At 42.0% G+C, this 25,860-nt stretch overlaps 1 protein-coding gene across 3 annotated transcripts; it reads left to right on the forward strand.

Moving 5' to 3' along the window:
- Nucleotides 1-680: 680 nt before the first annotated feature.
- Nucleotides 681-24,408, forward strand: LOC311155558 (dynein axonemal light chain 1-like). 3 transcript variants are annotated; one of them, XM_084208821.1, is made up of 10 exons: nucleotides 681-1,247; nucleotides 4,184-4,386; nucleotides 5,186-5,638; nucleotides 11,416-11,454; nucleotides 14,363-14,472; nucleotides 15,148-15,203; nucleotides 16,720-16,775; nucleotides 17,989-18,115; nucleotides 18,526-18,669; nucleotides 20,423-24,408. In XM_084208821.1, the coding sequence occupies exons 1-10, from the start codon at nucleotides 710-712 to the stop codon at nucleotides 20,491-20,493; spliced, it is 1,797 nt and encodes a 598-aa protein (XP_084064947.1). In that variant the 5' UTR covers nucleotides 681-709; the 3' UTR covers nucleotides 20,494-24,408. The 3 variants fall into 3 exon arrangements, with proteins under 3 accessions (XP_084064947.1, XP_084064946.1, XP_084064945.1); XM_084208820.1 differs by lacking the exons at nucleotides 681-1,247; nucleotides 4,184-4,386; nucleotides 5,186-5,638 and adding an exon at nucleotides 8,868-8,916 and having other exon boundaries at nucleotides 20,423-20,510; nucleotides 23,680-24,408; XM_084208819.1 differs by lacking the exons at nucleotides 681-1,247; nucleotides 4,184-4,386; nucleotides 5,186-5,638 and adding an exon at nucleotides 8,868-8,916.
- Nucleotides 24,409-25,860: the final 1,452 nt, after the last annotated feature.

Below are 25,860 nucleotides of genomic sequence, written 5' to 3' on the forward strand. Positions count from 1 at the left end.
TTAAACAACCTGTGGAAGTTCATAAGCTTGAAGAAACAACAGAACAGGTCCTGTTAGTTGTCATCCTGGAGTCGCTCCCTGGTGTCCCGTCAGCACGGCTGGGTATCGCTGTGGGGATCCGCAGCACTGTCGGAGCTCCCCGCCTGTACACTCCCCACATGCCGTCTCAGCTGCCTGCTCCTAAGGGCTGCTGAGAACAGCCCGGCTCCGTGAGGCGGCCTGGAAGGGGCCTGCGGCGGCCGGCCCACTGTGGCGGAGCGAGGCTCCGGCTGCCCGCCCGCTGCTGTCTGCGCAGCGGGGTGAGCTCTCAGCCCCGCCGGGATCGGCAGTAACTTTGTGCACCCAAGGAGAAGACGCTGGGGGTTGCCGGCGCATTTGCACTGTGTCCCCAAACGCGTTGTACCCGCCAGTGCCTGCAGCCCGTATTGCGGCCTCTGCTGTTGCCTGTGCGTCAGGCCCGTTTGTGCGTTTTGTATCCACCGTACTCGTAATGGAGTAAAGTGAAACTTTAACCGCTGCCCACGGCTCGCTGCTCCAGTCAGTTGGATGGTTTGGGGGAGGCGGGAGCGGCCCGGGGCTGGCGGCCTTGCGGGGCTGGGGGGCGGGGAGGGGCTCTGCTCTCCATTGGGGACGCCTGGAAGGGGCGGCGGCCGCGGTACCGATATTGCGGGCGGCGCGGCCACACCGCGCACCCGCCACTGCCGCCGCCATGTGGAGAGCGCTGGCCGCCGCCGCCGCCCCGGCGCGGGCTCTGCTGCGCACCCAGCCGGCCCGACGGGCTGCCAGCCTGGCCGTGTCCCCCGCCGCCGGGCCGGCGGACGAGCGGGTAGAGACGCGGGTGGCGGGGCTGAGCCCGGGGCAGCCGGTGACCCTGCGGGCTGTGGCGACCGACGAGCGCGGCTGCCTCTTCCAGTCGTGCGCGCACTACCGGGCGGACAGTCGCGGGGAGCTGCACCTGGGCACGGACGCCTCCCACGGCGGGGACTACACCGGCGTGGAGCCCATGGGGCTCTTTTGGAGCCTGGCTCCCGCCGGCATGGAGAGGCCGTACCAGCGGCTCGTTCCCCGCAACACCAGCGCCCCGATGAAGGTGGAGGTGTTGGTCCACCAGGGTCACAGCCCGCCCGGCTCCATACCCGGGCCTGTGATGGCCAAGGTCGAGGTGCAGAGGTTGTTCACGGCCCCCGGCGTGCGGAGGATCCGGCTGAAGGAAGGAGTCGTAAGGGGCTCCCTTTTCCTGCCGCCGGGTGAGTGCCCCGGCCCGAGACCTTCGCCCCGAGGCCGGCGGGACCCCCCGCCTTCTCGGACCAAAGCAAGGAAAATCTCGTAAAAGAACCCCTTGCAGAGGCTGTCACCCGGGGAATCCGCATTCCTTAACAGCCGAACACTGCCCTGCAGACAGGTGGCCCTGAACTCTTAATTAGATATCCCAAGTGCTTGTCGCGACAGGGCCCGGCTTGCGCGTGGCCGCCCCGCCTGGTCTTTCTCGGCGGCACCGAGCAGGGCGGGCACGGGGAGGCGGCTCTTGCGGGACGGGCCGGAGCGAAAGGAGAACAGGGCTTGGAGAGTTTACTTCGTTGTTGTGCTCGGCCTGTGGTTTTTCAGTAGGTTTGATGTTTGTTCTGGACTACCAGGAAAGCTAATACATCCAGAAAAGCTAATGCACTTTATTGTGTGAGCCTGTGCTGAATGTCCCAAGGATTTTACCCTAAGTAGGACTGAATTAAAAAGGTAAAAGCCTGTGTTTTCCTCCCTTTGAAACACAAGCCAGGAAGCAGAGCAGCAGATGAAATTCTAAAAGATATATGTATCTCACCTCTGTTCCTACAGTTACTACAGTTAGTAGTTGGGTTACATTTGTGGTATAAAACCAAAATGATTTTATAAGCAAGTTCTGCCTGTTCTGCTTATGAGATGGTTGTGCTTTATGAAGTGTGATATTCTGATGGTCTGTGAGTGGTGTCGGAAAACGAAACCTTACACCAGTGATTGTGTTTGTACACTTGAGCTAAACTTCTGAGTCAACATGAGTTAAACTTCTTGTAGTTCCCCGAGTGTTGTGGGTACTGGAACTGCCCTCTACATTACCTCTAATTTAAAACTACTTGGTTCAGCAACTCCTGTAAGTATCACTACAGTTATTAAGTATTTAAGTATTTTCATTCCAAACCAATGATTTTTTTAATGCATTTAGATATGGATCCAAAGTCCGCTGAGGAAAAAAACAACAGAGATTGAACTTTGAATTTCAGATGTTTAGTCAGCATGCTGGATTTTCCATCTCTGAGACATTGTTTTGATCTATCCTGCCTCAGAGGATGAGTTTGATTTCTGCTGAGCTCAGTGGGAATCCAGACATCTGCAAGATGAAACTGCATTTTCCCCTTTAGAAACTCTGGCATTGTAATAGTGTTGAAAAGTCTGGAATCATTGCTTAAATGATATTGCCATCCCTCATGATGGAGGATCAAGTTACAGCATTATCACCATACCCTCCTTTGCTCCAGGGACAAAAAAATTTAATATTTTCAAGATAGGAATCTTAAATGTGAACCATTCTTATTAAAAGTGAGAGGACGAGTGGAGTGGGCTTATGATGCAATTTTAATATGAAAATGATTTCTCAATTCAGGAATAAGAGTTACAGATGTGGAGGTTTGTTTGTTTTTAAATGTTGGTAAAGTTGTCTAGCCCATTTTATCCTGCTTTTTAGTGAGTTCTGCAGGACCCATATACTTGGGCATGTGTAGGCACTCAGAGAAGCAGTCCAGGATCCTTGGTGCAAGTTAAAGGGTGTCTTCATGAGAGAGAAACACATTCATCTATGACTGTGTTCTGATTACATGCTCTTGCTAGAAAGCTTTCCAGGTAGGAGTGATGATTAAATACGTATTTTCTTGCCATATAGGCTGGCTGCTGCTAACTAAAGGTTACTGCTGATCATAGCATTATAATAAATTTATCCCAACCTATTTTCTCTCAAGTAGAATATTGAGCTTCAGTGAAAAAAAGAGTAAGAACGAGTAAGAACCCAAAAGCATGTTTCAGTCCCTGGCTTCTTAATTCTTTTATTTGGGAGGTTTCCACCATTTAGCATGGAAAAGGAAGAAAACTTCCTTTTCTCAAGTGTTGAAATGCCAGAGACCTTTTCTTTAGCACATACAAGAAGTGTCAAAGAGTTAACACACTCTTGCAACAAGTGTGTCCTCTTTGTGCTGAGATGGTTGTAGTGAGCTGGATCAGGGCACATAAGACATGACATCTGATGGCCAGGGAAAAAAAAAAAAATAGCTTGTTTGGGGTATTTAAAGGTCCATTAAGTAGCATCTTTAGCCTTTTAACCTAAGATCTCCTGGCCTGGCATGCAAACATTTTACAACATGAGCTTGGCTGCAAAAGCACAGCTGTTTAAAATGGTGGTTCTGATAATTTCTGTAGTTTGGTGGGACAGATCATACACATGTATGTGCACATTTATCTGTACATCCCCCTGCACACACACAGCTGCACCCACACAGCTCTCGGTTCGGCCTTCTGTCTCGTCAGGAGCAGTTCTCCTGCCAAGGCTTACAGTGCTGAGCTTGAGAGAGAGGTAGTAAGTCCAGCTGATTTTAACAATGGATTATCTTTGTTGGGCTTTGCCCAATGCAGTTTATTCCAGAGTCTACTTAAGTTTTGTAGAATTTACTTCAAGGGCTCAGTGCTCTTGCCTCATTACTCATGAGCTTGCACTTTGCTAATTAAGAAGTGGCTTTGTGGGAAAATAGCTGACTTGGTGTATGATTGGTCTGAGGCCAGGAGGTTAAGACCATGGAAAAATACATTTAGAACTGTTGTTATTTTTTGTTGTGTTTTTTTGTTTGTTTGTTTTGGGGTTTTTGTTGGTTGATTTTTTTTCTTTTTTGTTTTAAAAAGCAAAACCTGTAACTTCATATATTTTTACAGGAATGTAAGGACTTGGACCTATTCTTAGTCTGAAATAGCTGGAGCGGGATACAGCACTGGTTTTCTTAAATCTCTGCTGTGCAAATGGAAAAATAATGACTATTAATAGCTAATGTCTTATATGACTATTAATAGCAAATGTCTTAAGCATTCTGTATTTTGTTGTTCACTCTTTACCAGATAGTTTTTTGTGTCCTGTTTGATAACTTTTCCTCTGTAACTCTTCTCTGTAATATAGGGGACGGTCCCTTTCCAGGAGTGATTGACATGTATGGTGATGAAGGAGGCTTGATTGAATTGAGATCCAGTCTCCTGGCTACCCATGGTTTTGCTGCTCTTTCTCTGCCATATTTTGACTTTGAAGATCTTCCTAGGGTCTTGAAAGAATTAAAACTTGAGTACTTTGAGGAGGCAGCAAGGTTCCTACAGCGTCACCCAAAGGTGAGTGAAATGAGAAATCTCTTGGGACTAGGGAGGATTTAGCAGTTATGCCTAAGTGGTAGTGATTTTTTTTTTTATATTTGAGTATCAGTTTCTGCTGGGCAAGCTTAGGCCCAATAGTGGCTTACGCATATGATTGGGGAAAGTGAATTTCTTCCAGCACAAAGTATCTGTTAAATTCATGCTGGAGCTAGAAGATTGCTGATCAGTGGGATAATGAATGCTGGAGTATCCTCCAAACAGGACCAGTGGTGATAAAAATGTTGGGCTTGTTTGGTTTTTTTCTTACATGAAAGCAATTAGTTTTAAGAGAGGATTGATATGACACTGCTCATAGTAGCTGAAAGAATGAATGTGGGATGTTGCTTTCAGTTTTACTTTCCAGGCTAGAAAAAGACAAGACAAATATGATACTTATCTAATCCTTCAAATGTAATTTGTGAGGTTACTTTATTCTCCTGAGACTTGAATTTCCTGTTACCTGTTTTAGGAAAATGAGAAAAAATTTGCATTAACATATGCAGTAGGGACCAGGTAAGGACTGAGTGATGGTATGCCTTGTGCCTGTCGGTATTTCTTGTGGGGCTTGATTTCTCTTGGTGTCCCTGAAAAATAAGACTGTAAACAGAAGGAGAGGCATGGGTCCAGACTGTCACTTTCCAACAGGTCACATCAATAATTAACCTAACCTTTTTTTTAATAAAACAACTCCAAAGTCAATTAATGGCTAATCCCATTATAATGTATGCTTCCTTTATTCCTTTCTTCCTCTCTTCTCCACCCCCTATCTTATCTGAAGGTGAAAGGACCAGGAGTTGGAGTGATTGGGACTGGGAAAGGGGCAGAATTAGCACTCTCCATGATCACCTTCCTGCCAGAAGTAGTGGCTGCTGTCTCAATCTCTGGCTGTAGTTCAAACACAATTGCAGACCTCCATTATGGTGAGACGACCCTGCCCGGGCTGCGTTTTGATATGAAGAAAGTCAGTGTCTCTGACTCTGGTGTATTTGACATTTTTGAAGCTCTGGATGACCCAAGGAATCCTGCTAATTCTTCTAGCGTGATCCCCATTGAAAAAGCAGAAGGTCACTTTCTCTTAGTGGTAGGGGAAGATGATCGGATGTGGAAGAGCTCCTTATATGCTGAGCTGGCAATCAGGCGTCTACGCCAGCATGGGAAAGAGAACTTTGAACTCCTGAGTTATCCAGGAGCGGGTCACCGAATTGATCCTCCTTCTACTCCGTTTTGTCAGGTAGCTATGGATCGTGTTTTGGGGGTGCCTGTTCTGGGGGGTGGAGAGAGCAAAGCACATGCCCATGCACAGGAACACTCCTGGGGAAAGATTCAGGAGTTTCTGCACTTGCATTTGGGATGAACACTTAAACACGTGCAAGCTGTTGCAGATCTGCAAGGACTGAACTTGAGCCACCAAAATGACTGGTGATGACTGGTGAATTGAAGGGATTGACTGAGACAAGCCTTGAAATATGAAACCAAATGACTACTTAGTTACAAGTATAAATCTAAAAAGAAAGGGATAGGGATTTATTTGGAGCAGTCTTAGTTAATTTAACTAGGTAAACATAGGAGATATGAAACAACAAGCAGGCTGCACTATGGTACAAATTTGACAGCTCAAAATGGTCATGATATGAAGAAATAAGTACCTGAAGAGAGTAGTAGGTACTTCCTTGCTTGCAATATTTACATCTCACAAAATGTTAACAGGCAGCCTGCACCCTCAGCAGTAACAGAGATGATCACACCTTGGCAATGATGGATGATAAATGTAGATATCCAAATAATGATGACTCTGACTTTGGGTCCTAAGCTACCTTACCCCAGAATTCTCATATTTACAGCCATATACACTTCAGAAATGTTTACCATTTACACGAGGCTGGAGAAACCTACTAGAAATTTGAAGCTACTTGAAATGAGGCTCGTATACTTAGCAGTGTGGTCTTCTGGTGACAGTCTGTTTCTTTCCAAAAAGAATTATGTGCTGAATGGAAAAATGAAGAGTACTTTTCCTTGTCATCCAAGAAGAATGGCACTGTCTTGTATTTGGGATGCACCTGTCTGTTCCTGTAATGTCTTGGATTGCTGTTTGACACTCAGGGTATTAAGATTCTGTTGGATAAGTTAGAGCATGTCTAAATACAGCCATTAAGTTAGGGATTAATTACATGTGGAACTCTTTAGTAGTGATGTCAACAGATGCTGACAGCTGTTCTTAGGGAGGAAGCAGAGTTGGGAGACAGAAAACCTAGCCTGTAGAAACTGACTGTAAAAAGGTGTCACCTTATGGTGGTGATTAACTCAGAATTATATCAAACTAACAATGCCCTCCAAAAAAAGCACCCAAAGCCAAATCCAGGATAGCTTTTCCATGACTGCTCAAGATATTTTTTTTTAAATCCAAATTCATTTTTGGCTAGTGCCTTTTCTTCCCCCTCACCATTCAGGTAGAAAGAAACAACTTCTTCCCATATGGGTTGATCTCTCAAGAGGGTCTTGCTGAAACAGTGCTAGTGCTGAAGGCCTGTTTAAGGAAGGCCTCTATCAACAAAATTTCTCCTTCCAAAGTAATTTTTGTCAGACCAGTTTGAGAGCTGCCTAGGAAGATAAAAACCTTTCATTAGTGGTATTCAGTTCTGCTTTGCTCTCAGGGATCTCTCTCCAGTTAACTGTCATTATGCTGCTGCTCAGTCTCAATAGCTTTCTGCAACTCTTATTATTCCTTATCATTTGATTAAAGTCACATGTTTTTCACACACAATCAATGCCAACTGAACAATTTATCCAGCCATTCTTTACAAGAGAAGCTCCATCCTGCAAACTCCACAAAAGATCTCTTCCTGCCTGGTCTCTAAACTCCCTCACCAGCTGAATAGGCTTTTAACAAGTCATATCTGGTGCCAGAACTTCTGCTAACACAAGCAGCCCCAGAAGTCCAGGACCAGAGCCTACTGCAGTGTGCTCCTTGGTGTCACCCATACCTGTCAGACTGCCTTTTTTCCCAAACTCATTTCAAGTGTCAACTGTAGGAGAAAGGGTTGTCTGTTGTGTGAAGGTTCCTGCCTTATCCTGTCTCTTCAGTAGCTGGAGCTGATATTAATTGTGCAAGAGCAGCACCTCCCCTATCCCTGTTCTGTCACTCTCCCAGTGCCAATACCTGTGTCTCCACACTGCAGTCCTACCTCAGCATATGCACTGCATTGCATGATTGCAATCTGGAGGTTCAGGAAGTAAATGTTAAATTGTAAATAAATTAAAAAAAAAACAAAACAGGTAGATTAAGAGGTCTCAGACTTAATTTCTAAAGTACAAGCTTTTAAAATAATTCAGTGTTAGATTCTGTCAGATACATGCAATTTGAAAGAGAAATAAAACACTTCCTTTATTAAAAAGCAACCATGTGTAAGAATTTGATGTTAAGTATTTGTTTGGAAAATGAACGATACTTTGTTTTAAAAGGAGGAAAAATTAAAAACAATGTAATTTTATTGCAAAGAGCCTTTTTTTGTCAATCAGGGTTTCCTGGACAAAATAATTAATAGAAGGACCTGTTGAAAACCAGGCATTTTTTATATTTACTAGCTTTTTGTATATTGTATATTACAATGCTACCTGGGGACCCAAGTGGCATTGCAGGCACTCTGCAGAATGTGTAGCTATTTCCTGAAGTGTGTATTAAACTGAGTGGCTGGTTATGGCCTTGGTTACAGTTGCGTCATTTATATTGGCTTACATTCACAGAATGGTTAGGGTTTGAAGAGACCTCTGGAGACCACCTAGTCTAATTCTCCTGCTAAGGCAGGGTCACCTAGAGCAAGTTACACAGGCATGTGTCCAGGTGGATTTGGACTGTCTCCAGAGGGAGACTCCATGGCCTCCTTGGGCAGCCTGTTCCAGTGCTCTGCTGAAACAAAGAGGTTCTTCTTCACCTTGAGGTGGAACTTCTCGTGTTTCAGCTTCAGGCCATTTCTTCTTGTCCTGCCACTGGGCACCCCTGAAAAGAGTCTGGCACCGTCCTCTTGGCACCCACCTTTGAGATATTTGTATCTATTGGTGAGCTCTCCTCGTCTGTAGACGAAACAGGCCAAGGGCCCGCAGTCTCTCCTCACCAGAGAGAGACTCTAGACCCCTCATCCATCATCTTTGTGGCTCTCCACTGGCCCCTCTCCAGTAGCTCCCCTTGTACTGAGGAGCCCGGAACCCGCCACAGTAATGCTTTGCCAGGCCAAACGCCCATCACATTCCATTAAGACTCACATTCATTAAGACTCTTCCAGCACTGGGGGCTGGATGAGCTGCACCGGCCACAGCTGGGGGCCCTCGCAGCTGCCCCTGGGGCTCCCCAGCGCCCCGGCTGGGCCGTGAGCCCCGCGCCGGGCTCGGACCGGGCCCCGGCCAGCGCCGCCAGTCCCACAAGGCGCCGCGGGCCGCCGCCGCTACGCGAGTTCCGGGCGGGGCGTTCTCCGCGCCCGTAGCAACCGGAGCGTTCGCGGTATCCACGGCACCATGGTGAGTCCTGCGGCCCGCGGCGGGGGTCCGAGCGGCCCCCGGGCCGGCGGTGGCGGCGCGGAGCCCTCCAGGGCCGGGCCCCGCCGAGCAGCCCGGGCTCGGCGAGAGCCGACCGGGAGGGAGCGCGGGGCTCGGGGCGGCGGCTGAGGCGGGGGCCGGTGGCCTGCTGCTGTGCCTTGGGAAGGGGATTTCGGGGAGAAGCGAGGAAAGGGGGGAGTCACAAACTCCCAGACCTCCCTTAGTACGTGGTTTTAAGGCGGCGGTATCGGTGATCACTACAGCCATTAGCTCGGCATCTGTTGCTGTGCAATTCCGATTTCTTCTATTACAAACACAAATAAATGTCTGCAAATAAAGGCGAAGTGTCTTTTTCCTGGGGGGTCTAAATTTTGTAGATACTATGCGTCTAACTGCTATGTTTTGGCGGGGGGGGGAGGAATACATCTTTTGTTACAACCATTACTAGTACAGGTGTGGTTATTTTTCCCCTTCAGAGATTCTGTTTCTTGTTCCTGCCATTTTGATGGTGACTCTTCAGTGTGACCACTGATCCCTTGGCATATTGAATATTTTAACATAAAGTATTATGACTTTCTTTAGCCTAAATACCTGTAGAAAATTGTTCAATAAGCAGGTAGAAGAACCCTGCAGGTAAGCTTCTTGGAGAAAGTTTCCCTTAAGTAACCTCCTGTGGCAGAAGATACTCTGATTTACCTACAGAAATTTCAAGTGCATCTCAAAGAAAATGAAGGCCCTGATATGTGCTCTCCAGATAACCTGCTGTGCTGATATCCATGTTTTCATCAAATCAGCAGAGATAAGTGTATGGAGGTCAGGGAAGAAGCTGCTCCTTGTGCTCACATGGATCAGTAGCTTTAAATTCCAAACTGTTTTTAGGCATGACTTCGAAACAGCAAGCAGCCACTGATCTTATTAATGCATTTCTGCCTTCAACAAGAGTAACCGAGATCATGTACCCAAATGCTGTGGTGATTGGCTGCCATAATTATGAAAAAGGCAATGAAGTTTCTGCCCAAGAATCCCCAATTAACTGGAAGCCAGCTATTTTTGCCTGCACGCTGGTAGCTGTTAATTGGCTTGAATGAGGCTGTTGTAATGGTAACTTAGGGATGTGTTCTTCTGAACCAGAGGAGGTCATGCAGATGTTCATCTCTGGCAGACACTGGGGAGCTACTGCTGGGGCTCAAGTTTGCAGGTCATCTCCAATGGGACTTAGAGCTAGCTACCACTTGGTATGGACCAGATTGAAATGAATGCCTGTCAGTGGGCAGAAACAACTGGAACATCTGAGGATGTTGAAATGGAGGTGCATGTTGATGTTTGAGATCCATGCTCAGGCTCCCTGATGTTGCTGGCTCTTAGGCTGTTGCTGGGTGTTTGGTGGCTGTGGCCTTTTCTTATATAAACCTGCCTCAGCTGTTGCCTTTTATTGCTGGGACCAGAGTTTCCTGTGGTCCAAAGTACCCAGCATGAAAGCTTTGTGACTGAGGTGGCTGCCTGTAAGATTTTTGGGGAAAGTTGGTTTGTTGTTTTTAACTCCTACAGTGTGGGGAGTTATATATCTGATTACCTGAAATGCTGCTTTTATCTATGCCCTACTACACTTAAGAGCAGCATAGATGCCAAAACTAGAGTCTTCCTGTATTTGTAGAAAGAAGGCTGTTGATCACTGCCTGTAAAAAGATTGATCTCTGAAACCTTTTAATCCAAAAGACATCTTGGAATATGTTTAATGTTTAGAGAAGCATTAAACATATTGTTTATATACTACTGTTTTGGATATCTTTATGTGGTTTCACTGACACTCTGATGTGAGGTGGAAAAGTAAGAGTTAGTGACAACAGAAAGTTGGTCAGTCCTTAAAAAGCCTTGAAAAGCAGCTCTCAGGTTTCTCCAAACTGAATAATAACACCACATACATGTTTTCACATCACATGGTGTAACTCAATGCAAAACAATTGGAAAGAAACCCCAAATATATATAATCCAGATTGCTCTTGAGTTTTGGCCAGATGTACCTCATTTTCTTCAGTGAATTTTAGGAGGCTGTATCATTTTCTGGTCATGGACTTTCTTTCAGACAGGAAGCTGCTAATGTACAGTACAAAGTGTGAGGGTTTAAGAGCATTAGACCACAATTTTCAATGCAGGAACTTCTTATGCCTTTAAATTGAATTTCACCATAACAGCGAATAAGCAGTGTGCCATGGGACAGAGAGTAAGATCAGGAAGATAATGTCCTGACATTAAGCCCATTGTTTGCTTCTGAAAATGAAGCAAAGTACCCCAGAAAACAAAATTACAAGACACTGGGTGGTTCCAACTTCTTTGACTTGGTTGACCCAAGATAATACAGGAAAGTGGTGGAAGGGGGCAAACAAGCAGGATAGGTAGAGGGAAGGAAGAGGAAATAGATTTGCAGTGAACAAGCCACTTAAAAATTCAATGAATATTCACTTAAGTTTGTTTTACTTTTAGGCAAAAGCAACGACCATCAAAGAAGCTCTAGCCAGATGGGTAAGAACTAGAACAGTGTCTAGTGGCGTGAGGTTTCACTGTATTCAGCTAATTTTGTTTGTCAAACATTGTAGGAAATATGTTTGCATGAAACATCTGCTTGAAGAAGTTTCACAAAGTAAAATGATGATTACTGTTGTTGTTGTTGTTGTTGTATAGTACATTCTGTTGGACTTTCTGTATGTTCCTGTTAAATTGATACAACTGGTAAAGATTAGTCTCTTTTGCCCACCTGCCTTGTTCTGCTGGATATGCATTGGCCTGAAGTCACAAAGAGATCCAAAGTTGGGGATGTATTATGTTTTAATTATGCTCTGTTCACTTTACCCAAGTGCAGTCTTTCCCACAGAATAAACATGCGTGAAATTCTCATTGTACTGAATTCAGTGAATCTTCTACATATCTTTTGACATATAGTCCCTCATATTGTGCAAAGCTTAACTCAGAGTGAGTTTCTTAGGGTTTTTTTTTGTTAAAATACTCTGTTAATACAGAAGCTTATTTGTCTGGTTGTGGCTGACCTGGTCTTCCAAAAAGCCATGTGTTGGCAAGGATGGGGATGTAATGTCAAATGATGATGTAGGATGCTCAAGAGTCAGGTTCACTGTCCAGTAAAACCAGTAAGAATCCCCAGTCTCTGAATTTTAGATGAAGCCACGGATGTGCTGTTGGGTGTACATGTGCTTTCCTGCTAATTGTGGCCAGCTGCTAGAGCAATGATTTATAAATGTTTTGGCCTCTGGAAGATCTGGATGTGATAGTGTGGGTAGGTACGCTTGAAAACCAGAAGCTCAAGGTAGTAACCTGTAACTGAAGATTACTTCCATTTTGAGTTTTATCACTGTTTAGTACCTTCAGTATTTCAGGGGTTTTCCAGTTTTGTTGGTATATCCCACAAACTTCACTGCTGCTCTCCTAGTAAGAGATAGAATGCAACAACTTGCAGACATCAGCATTAGCAAAGGTATGAACTGTGTATAAAAATAGTTTGCTTTTCCTCCCTCATTTTTTATGTCTTCCAGAGCTTCAGCTCCATGTTTCCTATTAACAGATTTATTTTTCATTTGCTCCTCTGTCACATGTCTCAGACAGAATCAGCCTGTGTCAGTGAGTTTCCATTAACATCAGGCATAAAGTGCTGAATTTGCTTTTTTGTTCAAGTTATTAGGGGTGGGTCTAAATCTTCCTTTTACTCTTCCTAATCTGGGTCCATGTGACTTATACAATTGCATTTGGTGTTGTGTTGCATTCCAGATGTTTTTCTTCCCTTTGGTATAAGGGTTTACCTATGCCCTACAGTCAGGGTGACATTAGTTAAATCAAAGCAACTTGAAATCAAAGCAGCTTCAACTTGGCAAACATGTTACCTCTTCTTATAAAAACATGTCTGTCGTACCTATATTTTCTCTGTGGCATATTGAGGCTGTGCAGCTGCTTCCAGAAGTATTTGGCAAGCTGGATGAATTGTCTTCTGGGAGGTGCTCACTGCTGTGAGCTCACTGCTGGCCCAGTCTGTGTTGGAAGCTCTCTCTCTTTCATGTTTTTAAGGGAAAAAGTATTTTTACTTGTTGATATGAGCTCATAGATTACAAACTGAGTGTAAATACAAACAGATACAGTACTGTTCTTAGAAAACAAAATGGAAGTTTCACATTTATATAGTTACTTTGTTTGAACATGTATCACCATATGCCAGCAAAACATCTGATGTGCTTATTTGCTAAGTCACTAATTTTGAGTAAAAATACTGTCACACTGAATTTGGACAGTCACTGGAATATAAATGAGCGTACAAGACAACATGATTTTTTTAAAAATTAAATTAAGTTTTCTGAAGTATTTTGGGTGCACAAGAGGAAAAATAATATTATCAAAACCTGATGTTCTGCTGTGGGATACTGAAAGAGTTATGGGATATGATTAATTTAATTACAAAGTAGCCATATAAACTGGGGGGTGGGGGTGGGGACAGACACATTCAGCTATCTCTCTTTTCAGTAGATGCATGAAATGGAGAAGAAAACACGAGTCCTTGTTTTAAAAATGCCAAGATTTCAGCTTTGTTAATGGATCTCCAGTCCTTGCACTGAACACTGAGTGAACTGACAAAATGCTCCCTTTGTGCTGTCAGGGAGGCAGCTGTCAAAACTGCTGCTACTCTCTAAACAGATACTTGTTCCAAGTGTTTAGTCAATAATTGCCATCACTTCAGAATTTTAAAAGCTTTAATTGACCATATTTTTTAGTAAACCTAATTGCTGAAGTTACATCCATTTTTCCAAGGCTCTGAATTATCAGCCTGGGTTGTAAATAGGAAATTTGTCTTTTGCTCTATTCTCTTAAGTGTGACATCTTCCCCCACTCTTTCTTAATGGCTAATTAGAATTTTACTTTTTATTTAGATTCTTAATGCTGTGAATCTGTTGAAGTTCTCCCCCAAAACACACTCCCCTGTATTCAGTTTGTATTGTGAGCTGGGCATGAGTTCTGAGATTTCTGGGTGAAGTGAGAAGGAGACTTTTCTGTCAGAACTTTTAAATCTGCTTCTGCTATAGATTGGCCCTAGCTGAGGTTTCTGTATGTCAGTCTCCATGGAAATACCTTAATCAAGAATTTTAGCCTTCAATCTATTCTCCATTCCTTGTGACTCCTTCATTAAATTGTTCAAGTGTTACACAACTTTTAAAACCCGGCATATGTAATGTATAAATTATTTTGATACCTTGAAAATAAGCTAGCTTTACCCTTTTTGTGCTACACTAGCAGGAATCTTGATAGCAGTACTCAAAATGCTTTCTCCTTGGATGTCCTTCTGTAGTATTAACTTTTGGAGTAATTAATTTGGTGTAGTAATTTTTGGTAATTGTATGTAGCAGTGAGTCTCTTCCTCACCTTCTCTTTTCTTTAGGAAGAGAAAAGTGGCCAGAAGGCTTCAGAGGCAAAGGAAGTGAAACTGTATGGGCAGGTTCCTCCTGTGGAAAAGATGGATGGCGCTCTCTCTGCTCTTGTTAACTGCGAGTAAGTTCAATTAAAAATATGTTGGAAACAAAATATTCTCCTCTCTTCCTTTCAGTTTTTCTGAAAATATGTGTTTACTGCAAATATGTGTTTACTGTGTTTAAGTGTGGCCTTCAAAGCAGCAACTTTCTCTTTTTTTCTTAACCGAGCTTCTCTTTCTGCACACAACTGCCCTTTTTAATTCAAAGACCCCTGTAACTTAACTCAGAAGGTGTTAGGGTAGATTCTGTATTAATATTTGTCCCCAGAAAAATTATATACTGTTTATCAGTATATAATTATAGATTTGTGTTTGGAGTCTGTCAGCTGAATGGCATGTTTATGATCCACTCCAAAATTCAGGGAAAAAAAAGAGGCAATTTGAGCAGGACTTCCTGCTCAAGAGAGTAGAGTAATTTCAGAAATAAACATCCATGCACTTTATAAAGCTAAGTATCAAAAGATAATCCAGTATTTAATGTAAGTAACTCATGGTACTTTCCCAGAAACTAAGTAAAGTTGAAGAAATCTTAATGGTTTAGGATATTTTGAGTCTGTTACACATCCAGTTAGTTTAGCATCTAATGAGACAAGAACATATAATTATTTCTAATGCAGTGGTGTTGGGACATGGGATCACTCTTCCAGTGTAGTGATCCCTTATGTAGTGTGAATTGATTATTCTTTCTTTTATAGGAAACTATCACTGTCTACAAACTGCATTGATAGAATCGCCAACTTGAACAACCTAAGTAAGTGACAAGCCAGCTGTCCATTGTGTTTGTTTTCTAGTTGCCTGGTTAGGAGATATGCCATCATTTGTTACATGTGTCCAGCTTTATTTATACCTGTTATCCTTTTTTATTCCCTCCTCATAGAACATTACAAGTGACCTTTAAAATGACCAGTCTTACTGGAGAATGCATGTTGAGCAGCAGTGGTGTATTGCAGCAGGTATCCTTGCACTAGCCTTGACAGTTGTCTCACAGTGCAACAATCAAAAAATTCCATTCAGTAAGCACTTCAGTACCTTCCCATGAGCCTTGCTGTGCTATTCAACACCTAATCAGTTCTAGAGTGATGTCATGACCATTTTCCATGCTCCTGATGAAGACAGTCTACAGTTCAACAACTCTGCAAATGCATTACTGGTTGCAGTGAGGTTGGAGTGTTGTAGGTCTGGAGGGACAAAATGTCATTCCACTTTGCAGAGGATTGGATATACTTGGTTTCATTTTGTTCATACTTTATGAATGGATGTGCCACCTGTCTAGAAGTAGAGCTTCTCTTTCTTGGACACCTGTCTTTGAAACTCTTGGGTTACTGACTTTGGAACAGAAGTCTTAATGGTCTGTCCTCAAGACTTTGACTGTGGTATGAGGCTGGCAAAGAGCTGCAGCTTTTGAAGTGGAGCTTCCAGGCTTTTCTGTTCCTATTAAAATGCCAGCTGGATAGATAAGGAACCTAGAATCTCATCCTTTCCAACTGCACACCAAGAGATCTGCCAAAGAGCTTGATGAACTTATTTCTTTGCATAATAAGCTCAGACTTCAAAAGATTTGGAAATACTAGTCAGGAAAAAATATTCCAGTCGTCTTTCCAAGTAACTGTTCTTTAATACTTCAGTTGAGTAACTATCTTGAGAAAAAATAATTAGGCAGTTATACCTAGAAGTGAAACCAATGAAATTTTTTAGTGGTATAAAACATTAAAAGCTGTTAAAGAATCTTAAATATTTATATTAATGTAGATTCAAAACATCCAGTCTATACCAAGTATTTGATGCTAAAGTCAGACAAACTAGAACTAAGCTGAATGTCTCTCATCAGGTATCTGTAAGACAGCTTTATATGCTGTCTGTAGTATAGAAACCAAATCTGCTGCCTTAAAATAAGATCAGAACCCCTTTTGCCTGGAGAAGAAGGGATATGAATTATGTAAGATCAAAAGAAGCAAGTCAGCAGTTAGAGTTCAGGTGCAAGGTAAAATAATAATTTTTGTCCAGTATTTATCAAAACTGAATTTCAATAGGTAACTTATACATGAGAAGCTTTGTATTCATGAGTGTATTTCTGAGCTTTCCCCTGCATCAATTCCTGCTGATCTGTTTAGGTCAGGAGGTTTTGTTTCTGTAGGTCATTCTTTCTTAAGGCAGCCTGTTCAGAGTGCAGTTTGTAAGCAGAATATGGCATTTTGCCTGACTTACAGCATCTTCTTATTTTAAAGAAACTCTGTTTATTAACAAGATTTTTTTTTTATTTATTGCAGAAAATTTGAGGATTCTGTCTTTGGGAAGAAATAACATAAAGAACTTGAATGGATTGGTGTGTGCTTTTTAGTATCAATATTTCAGTAAAAAAATAGATTATGGTGTAATTTCTCTGTGTTCATACAAGTCTTTCCTGAATTCAATAAAATTAAGTGAATAAAAGGTTAAGCACTAACCTTTTATATTCTTCCTTTGCTATCATCTCTTCACACTCTTACACATTGCTTCTGAATTTTCAGATAGTTGTTCACTTTGTTTGGTTCAAATTCTCTTAATGTTTGGAAATTTTTCTACCTTAATTTACTACACTGAAAAATTTTAGGAAGAGAGATTTTCTTGTCTTTAATAAAGATAATCAGAACTTCTATTTGAAAATTGATGTCTATCTGTAAAACCATTTAAATTCTGCTGGCTTTACATGAATATAATTCCTGCAGACATTTTGCATGCATAATTTTCTACCTGAAGATACTTCTTTAATACAAATATTTGCAGTCCTGTAAAAACACAGTACCTCAGAGTCAGTGCCTTTTATGTTAACTGGCACCTGAAACAGTATTGCTTTAGAGTTGATTGTGGCAGGACTGCATCTACCTAATAGGGGAAAATTAGTTGAGGAAAAAATTGGATCCATTTTGTTACATTTGAATTCAGGCCAGAAGAATACTTTTTTCAATCACTATTTTCTAAATGATTATATAAATTCTTTCTCAAGAGATACTGTTTCACCTCAAAGCTGTTCTCACCTTCAGAGATGCCGTATCTCTTAAGTGGGAAAGGCAGAGTTAGTGTGTGATGACTGGTTTAAAAAACCCCTCTCTTTTGAGAGAATTAGGAATGTGATTTCTGGCCAGCAGATACAAACATACCAGAACATACCAGAATGAATAATGCTCTCACACTGTGTAACATCCCTTCCAAAGCAGTTGTTGAATTGCATTCTCTTCACACGTGCTTGCAGTGCACAAGCAGGCAGATTTGTCTCCTCTGCCCCTATGCCTTAAGAACTACTGCAGCCAGCTACAGTCTTGTTTTATTCTAATATAGTGATTTCTGTCCTCCTTACATATATTTGCATATATAACTTTGCCTTTTAATTCCCATGAGCATTTGCCATGCCTAATAATTAGGGACCAGCTTAAAAGGAAATGAGGACCAATATACCTTAGTATTTTCTCACATGACGTTACCTGTAGAAGGTGAAGAAGGAGTATGAATAATAAGGAAGATGTACTTCTGCTTATCTGAGTAGTCCTGTCATTTTCCAGGAGGCAGTTGCTGAAACTTTGGAGGAGCTGTGGATCTCATACAACTTAATTGAGAAACTGAGGGGTATCCGTGTAATGAAGAAACTGAAGGTTCTTTATATGTCAAATAATTTGGTGAAAGACTGGGGTAAGCCATGCATCTCTACTCTGTAGAGACTTCTGTAGTGTGGTGAATGCATGAGTTAAGTCACCAAGTGAAAAATAGTGCTGTATCTCATGGAGCTTTGATTTTAATTGACAAGCCTGCAGACATGTGTAAAATCCCTAAACATCTACTTATGCAAAAGAGTAAAAATAGTTAGAATATTGAATTTAACTTCAAAGTCCAACTAAGTTCATGCTTTGAATCATATTTCTCCAACCTCTCTTAAAGCACATCCCTGTTCTTTAACCTGGTACCAGTTAGAGCCCAAGCAGTCCCTCTCCTGTTGTATCCCATGCTCTTTATGTTTGCACTGAGTGTGAAAGGAATGTGTGGTGCAGATGTACTTTCCATGTTCCACAATTTGGTTGTTGTTTTCACCTTTGTGGTTGCAGCAGAGTTTGTGAGGCTGGCAGAGGTACCAGTACTAGAGGAGCTGGTGTTTGTAGGCAATCCACTACAGGAGAAATTTGCTGCTGATCAGAGCAGTTGGATTGAGGAAGCAACCAAACGGGTACCCAAGCTGAAAAAGCTGGATGGTGAGTTTGGGGCAACAGGCAATTGGGGTGAGTTAAAAGCTTAATATAAAGACAAGCACAGGGAAATTAAACATAACCTCAGAGATTCATCTGTGTGCCCGTGAAATTAATGTTCCTCCCTCCTCTTCAGAGTTATTCAGAAGTAGTTACTGACATCCTGGCTGTGGTGTCTGATGGATTTAGGAGTACTAAATCCAAGTGGTCTTGCAAGCTACAGCTGGGCATCATTCTGTAGTTACCCAAGTAGTTTTATCAAATACCTAATAGGGAATGGAAAGATTTAGCATTAAGTAAGTTAACAAAAAAGCTTTCATCTGCCAAGCTGAATTACAGTTTTGCCAACAAAAGAGGTGACATAAGATAATGGAGATAGACAGGAGTATGCTCTGGTTTGCTTTTGATGCAAGGGCAAATTTTCAAGTCTGCATGCAAATTTCCTAAATGCCTGAATATCCCCCACCATTTCTGCAGTGAGCCTCAATTTGTGAGCTGTCCTCTCCTATTTAAGACACTGGTATGAAAAGATATTCAACCATTTAGTGATTAAAAATTAGATCATTTTGAAGTCTATTTTTAAATATGTTAACTCCTGTCAATGGAGATGTTAGTTGTTCACTATTTTCCCCTGTGTACTAAAGCAATGCAGGGGAGAGCAGGAGTGGTAATGCTAACATAGAGTCAGAATAAGCGGAGGGGAGGGGAGGGGAGGGGAGGGGAGGGGAGGGGAGGGGAGGGGAGGGGAGGGGAGGGGAGGGGAGGGGAGGGGAGGGGAGGGAAGGGAAGGGAAGGGAAGGGAAGGGAAGGGAAGGGAAGGGAAGGGAAGGGAAGGGAAGGGAAGGGAAGGGAAGGGAAGGGAAGGGAAGGGAAGGGAAGGGAAGGGAAGGGAAGGGAAGGGAAGGGAAGGGAAGGGAAGGGAAGGGAAGGGAAGGGAAGGGAAGGGAAGGGAAGGGAAGGGAAGGGAAGGGAAGGGAAGGGAAGGGAAGGGAAGGGAAGGGAAGGGAAGGGAAGGGAAGGGAAGGGAAGGGAAGGGAAGGGAAGGGAAGGGAAGGGAAGGGAAGGGAAGGGTGGAGGCATGTCAACAAGAGAAGAGAGCTTCACTACAGGGAGTAGTGGATGGGAAGTCTATTACCAGACCCTATCTAAAACCAGATCAACTGCAGTAAAAAAAAAAATATTAGAAAGTGGAAGCCTGATGAGAGAATTGCACTGCTAGGAAGGATGGCCGGCGGTGGTCCATTTGCTGTTGTAATATGAAAAGTTTAGAATGTGAAACAAAAAAAGGAATGGGGCACATATTTGTGGGCAAAAAGTGCCCCTGGTAATATAAGGTTACACTTACTAACCACACTAAAACTTGGGCATATATGTCCTGGAAAAGGCAGCACAAAGTAGGGGCCCCACAAGAGAAGGGTGATGTGATGATTGGTTGTTAGCAGTTGAACTGACTTGGTGCATCTCCCAGAGACCAAGTGGGGCTGATCTTTGCAGACCATACTTTAGTACCTCTTTGTTCCCTGTTACCCAAGAAGTTGGAAAAACATCCAACAGAGGAGCTCATCAGTTGAAGGCTTTTCTAGTTAAGACCAGCTGAGGTATGCAGAAGTTCATGTTGGTTAGAAACAGGCAGGAAATACAACTCTTGACTCTTTCCACAGGACACATAAGACCATAATTCAGATAAGATCATGATTTCAGGTAGATCATAATTAACTATGTCTTCCTCTTCTTCTTTTCCTATTTTTTTTTCTCCCAGGTACCTTAGTTGTTAAAGGAGAAGAGGAAGAAGGAGCAGAAGGAGCAGAAGGAGCAGAAGGAGGAAACTGATGACACTTTCTTATTGGGTATTAAATTACAAAAGTAACTCCAGATAGCTTTGCACATAAACTTTTATAAAAGTAATTGTTTGAAGAAAATCTTTGGGCAGTTTTTAAAAGACCAGTTTATCTCTGCAGTCTCTCACCCAAAGAGTTAGTTACCAAAAATTGCTCACACTGGTTTTGTCAAGCTTATGACACCTTCTGTAGAGACTAGTGGAGCTGAGTTTACCTGCTGTTGGGCTAGCAAGAGATCTTTATTTAAATTAATACATAGGTATTTTTAATTCCTGATTAGTGGTGCTTGTTGTTCACTCTTGGGTTATAAAAGAACCTTTTTATCTTATTTGGTGCTGCTGGCCAACACTGAATTGGAAACTCTGAGGCCAGAAGAATAACGTTGTGGTTTGGAGACACCCGATGAGCTTTGTTGTGTTTAATTTTGTCATGGGACTTTCTCAATATTTTTAATGTTGAGTTTGCCTTTTCATTCCTTGAAGTATTATGCCAAACAGGCCCAGTAGTTGCATACGCACAAAAAAAGGTATTGGTCTGGTGAGCACTTGTTCCTGGCTTAAGTCTTGAAATGGGCTTCTCACATTGGAACTCAATTGCATTGCTTAGAAGGCCATGTATAACTTATATATTTATTTATTTTTAAGAGGCAATGGGAATTCATTGCATGGTTTCTGTAAGACTAAAATACCTACTAACTTTGGGCTTTGTCTCTTACTAAGACATTAGTTTAGACTGGAATATGTGGCCTATTAGCCTACAGCTGGTTTCTGACTTTGGATTGAGTCACTGGTGGACATAACCCTTCTTAGCTCTGGAATCCTCCTGTAACTAAGGAGGCTGATAGAAACAAAGAAACTAACAGCAAACAGAAAACCTGGCCTCAAGGACAAAAAATTTTGATTTTGGGGATACTAATTTTTTGTGAAAGCACAGGTATAAGCAGTGAGAGAAAGTGTATGTAGTTAGTGGGGACAGTGAGATGAGATTGAGATGAGATGAGATGAGATGAGATGAGATGAGATGAGATGAGATGAGATGAGATGAGATGAGATGAGATGAGATGATGAGGGCATTGGTAAAAAAAGTATTGAAGAGGTACTGGAATGTGCTATATTGCAGGGTAACCAGTTTTAGTAAAGCCCCTTTATGTGGCTATTTCTAGTGAAAAGTATTAAACAATGATGAAGACATACCCGATTGCACTGTGGGATGCCAATAGTGCAGTTTTTCTTCTTCTCTTTGAAGAACAGATGGAGGTACCTGAGTAGATTTTTTGGCAGTTCCTTTTTCATTTTTTAACAAACTTTTCTTCTAATTTGTGGTACCATCTTTTTTTTAAATTGAAGTGACATCAGGTATATCTGCTGGTTCCAGCCCAGGCATAGAAGGGATGGGGTCAGAATGCCACTCTTAGTTATTTTGTTCGTAAAGGTGTGGCAGGACTTGAAATCTTGGAAGCCAAGTTCAGAGATGAATAGTGAAATTGGCCCAGGCAACAGTGATACAGATCTCAAGCTCCAGGTATAATTGTTGTAGGCAATTCAATAATCAGTTTCTAAGTGAACACTGTGAAGTAAACGATTACAAGACAATCACAGTTTAGTTTCAATATATTGCTACTTAATCTGTGATTACTGGAGGAATTCTAAAGCATTCTGATTTAAGCTGGCAATTGCTGAAGAGGTTTGAGTTTGATTTGGATTCGTTACTACAAGTAAGTCAAGAGCACAATGGCAAAAACTCTGGACATTCTTCACCCAGCACAAACTATTTCCAGGCAGCTGTTCTCTTTACCAGAAATTGCTTTCTTAGCTAGTTCACTGGGTTTAGACAACTTCATTTTTGTTTGTTATTTCTTCAGAAGTATTCTCCTAGCTTTATCATGAGTAAAGGCAGCATTGACCAAGAAGCACCATGGAGGAGTGTCTACAGTCAGCAGTCGTTTCACATGTCTTTTGAAGCCAAGCCACTCTGTTCACTTGCTGCCAACCACTCTTGGCAAGGTGGGACTGTGTGCTTGGGCAGTACAGAGTCTGTGGCACACTTAGGCACTGCTGGCCCCACCTGCTGGCAGGGCCCACAGGGGATTGGCTGTGCCCTTGACCACTGTAGTCAAAGCGTGGTTCACGTGAGCCAGAGCTTGACTGACTCAAAACTTGCCTTCTGAATGTTCCCAACAAGCAGAAATGCCAAATTCATCTCTGTGTTTGGAGATATTTTCAGAATAGACCACGTGGTGCTCTTCTCCTAATGCTTGGCCATGAAGAAAAGTGGTTGAAGCTGTGGACCTGGTCTCTCCCAGCCCAGCTGCAAGTGGTGTGTATGGCTGGGTTAGCTCCACACATGATTGTGACAGGAGGAAAAGGGAGTGATGAGCATAGTCCAATGCCAAGTAATCCTGCTGGTTGATTCTTTAAATATGGCCTAAATCTGTACATTTCTGAAGGTTACATTAGATACAGCAAATACTCTACACTTCGGCTATATTGGGGCATTCTTAGAGCAGAACAGAAACTTAGTGTTCTGACTATGTTGTAATGAATGAAATGAAACACAGATCCATTGACAAGGTGTGAGGGATAAGAGCAGTTCCTGGCTCTTGTAAGTGGTCAGTAGAGAATACACCTACAGGGATCAGTCCAAAACTATTGCAGGTGGTGGTAGAGCTGGGGGAATTGTGTGGCCCGCTGGCATTGGTGCTTTCCACAGATGAAATAGCACAAATCTCTAGCTCTTTTCTTTGGGGGCTGCATTATAAATACCAACTAAGCAGGGGAAAAAAATCATTTTTGAAGGAAGGGAGCATCTAGTCTTAGTTTTTATCAGAAGGATTTTAAATTATATTCTATGTGTCAGTCTCATTGAAACAATACAGTAAGAAAATAATTGTGGCTTTTATTTATCAGGAGATGCTTTGTCTCAAAGCTGGTAGCTTCACTTTATCTTGCTTTGCCTAATATGTCATGATTACTCTCAAGAACAAAACAACCACCCCAAACTTTTTCTCCTCCAAAGTGAAGTTTCCCTAAATTTTTAAATTTGCACTTTAAAATTAGGCACTGGATGTGATGGAAGACATAGAGAGGTGGTATAATTAATACAGCTGGTTTGTATATTGGTAGTGCTACACGATGTTATGTATAAGGTGACAGTGACACCTTGGCCTGTGTGCCCACAGGGACATTAGAGTGAGATGCTGGAAGGCCTGGCTTTCACTTGTGCACTCTGCTGTTCCCTATCACACCACATCCAGTGAAGTAGTAAGTACACTATTATTCATTAATGAAAAGGGCACCCATATAAAATGTGCAAGCCATGTGGAATTCTGCTTTTCCCAGTGAAGTTACAGAGGACTAGCATCCACTTTATTCCTTAGAGAAATATGCTAAAATTAACTTAGTGGTAGGAACTAGCTAGGTTTTTTGCTTGCCTGTTGGCACACTCACCTGTCTTCAAAGAGCTGATTGATGTATGCAGTGATTATTGAGAACTGATGGAAAAATGACAGAAGAGACTGAGAACCAGCAGATGACTCAGGTTACACTAGAAATAGTCTCCTCTAGAAAAACTTCCAAGTAAGAGAGCACTTTTAACATCCCCTTTGGCAATCTTTTTTATACAGTAATTTTGTAGCATGAAAAGCTGTTAAATTTGCTGTGTTTAAATTATTTAGGCCTATGTTTATAAATGTTATTCTGTGAAACTTGTTCAAAAATAATATAACCTTATTTTATACAAATGTCTTTGGCTGATGTGTAATGAAATAGTTCAGCTTGTGAAGAGTATTTGGAAATTAAATTTTGTTCTCATTAAACTTTCCTGGCTGCTCAGGAAGCAATGTATTTAGAGTATGATAGCATGTAAATGCTGTTCCTTATTGCCTCTATATTTTAGAATAGAAAATAACTTAAGGCTTTAAAAATGCTGATATATTGTGATTGTTGTCATCTGATACATAAATATTTTTCAATCTTTTAAGACGTTGGTTGTCAGAATTTGTTCTTAGGTCCTAAGAGAAAAGTCTACTACTGGTATATGTAGAAAAATATCCAGGTAAGTAGAGAAATGGCTGGTCTTTCTTCAGGACAAAATTACTACTTCACTTTGAATTTAAATTCTATTAACAGTAATATACAATCAGTTCCATTAAACGCAGACAGGGGAAGACTAACTGATTCAAAGATTTCTCTAATAGAAACTTCAGCCTTCAGTAGACCATGTCACTGAAATGTAATTTCAAAACTCTGATATAAAGAAAACTCTTCCTACCCAACAGTCCACAGCAGTTAGTCTCAATAATGCAAGAGCAGCATCCTACAGTGATGGTTGTAATACTATTTAGAAAGCATATAGGGAGTAACTGCAGAACTCCTCACAGTACCACTAACTCAAAACTTACTAGTCACTAAAATGCTTTGTAAGGTTTCTTTCAGTAGCTGAAATAGCTTCCGGAAGCTTGGGCTTAGATCCAGCAGTTAAAAAAAGATAGAACCCAAATTGCTCAATATGTGTGGGTTTTTTGATTGTCCAAAGTTTGTTTGCACGGCCTCAGATTTAATGCAAAGTACTAAACTTCAGCATTTTTGTCAGCTGGCTCTGACAGGGAGGCAAATGCATGACTTAAAGCCGTTAAGTCCTGGTCTGTTATCTCACACTAAGACTTCAGTGTTCCCTGTCTCTTCACACACCAAGCAAAATACTTTTTTCTCAAAATGCTATTGCTGACCACAGGCACAGGAATAAACTAAAGCAAGGACTTCTACACTGAGCTGAAAAAATTAGTGTTTTTATGTCTTGGGCCAAGTCTTTCTCCTGCCAGCTTTACTAAGAATATTGAAATTAAAAGGTCAGCATAAATTAACAGATGTGCTGCCTTAGATCCTAAGTGCAGTCTCACAGGAGACCAGTCAAGCACGGGTACACATTTCTGCCATCTGCTTTTTGTAGCATTTGTAGCTTTCAAAGACATCATGCCCACAGGTGTGAGACATGATGTCTGTGTTAACTAGGCCTGTGTAGCCTAGTTAATTAAAAGGCAGAGTACCAAAACAGAAGGAAGATGTTTTGAGGATAGATGGAAGCATATTTAAAATCCACAGCAAGAGATCCAACTGCTGCCAGAAAAAAACAAAATGCATGCTGTGTAACAAAACCTGTTAAATCCCCCCCTCACATTCAGGTAACAGATAAGTGCCTTTGAGACAGTATTTACTAAAAGTTTTTTCAAACTTTATCACTGAGAAGTGTGATACAATGTGATCTACAACTGAAGCCATCACGGAATTCACATCTGATGCAGGCCCATCAGGTACTGAGTTACTTACTCCATTATGTCTTTGCCTTGCCCATGGTTTTTGTA

Source organism: Fringilla coelebs, assembly GCF_963513975.1.
Source record: "Fringilla coelebs genome assembly, chromosome: 6".
In the NCBI taxonomy this organism is placed as follows: Eukaryota; Metazoa; Chordata; class Aves; order Passeriformes; family Fringillidae; genus Fringilla; species Fringilla coelebs.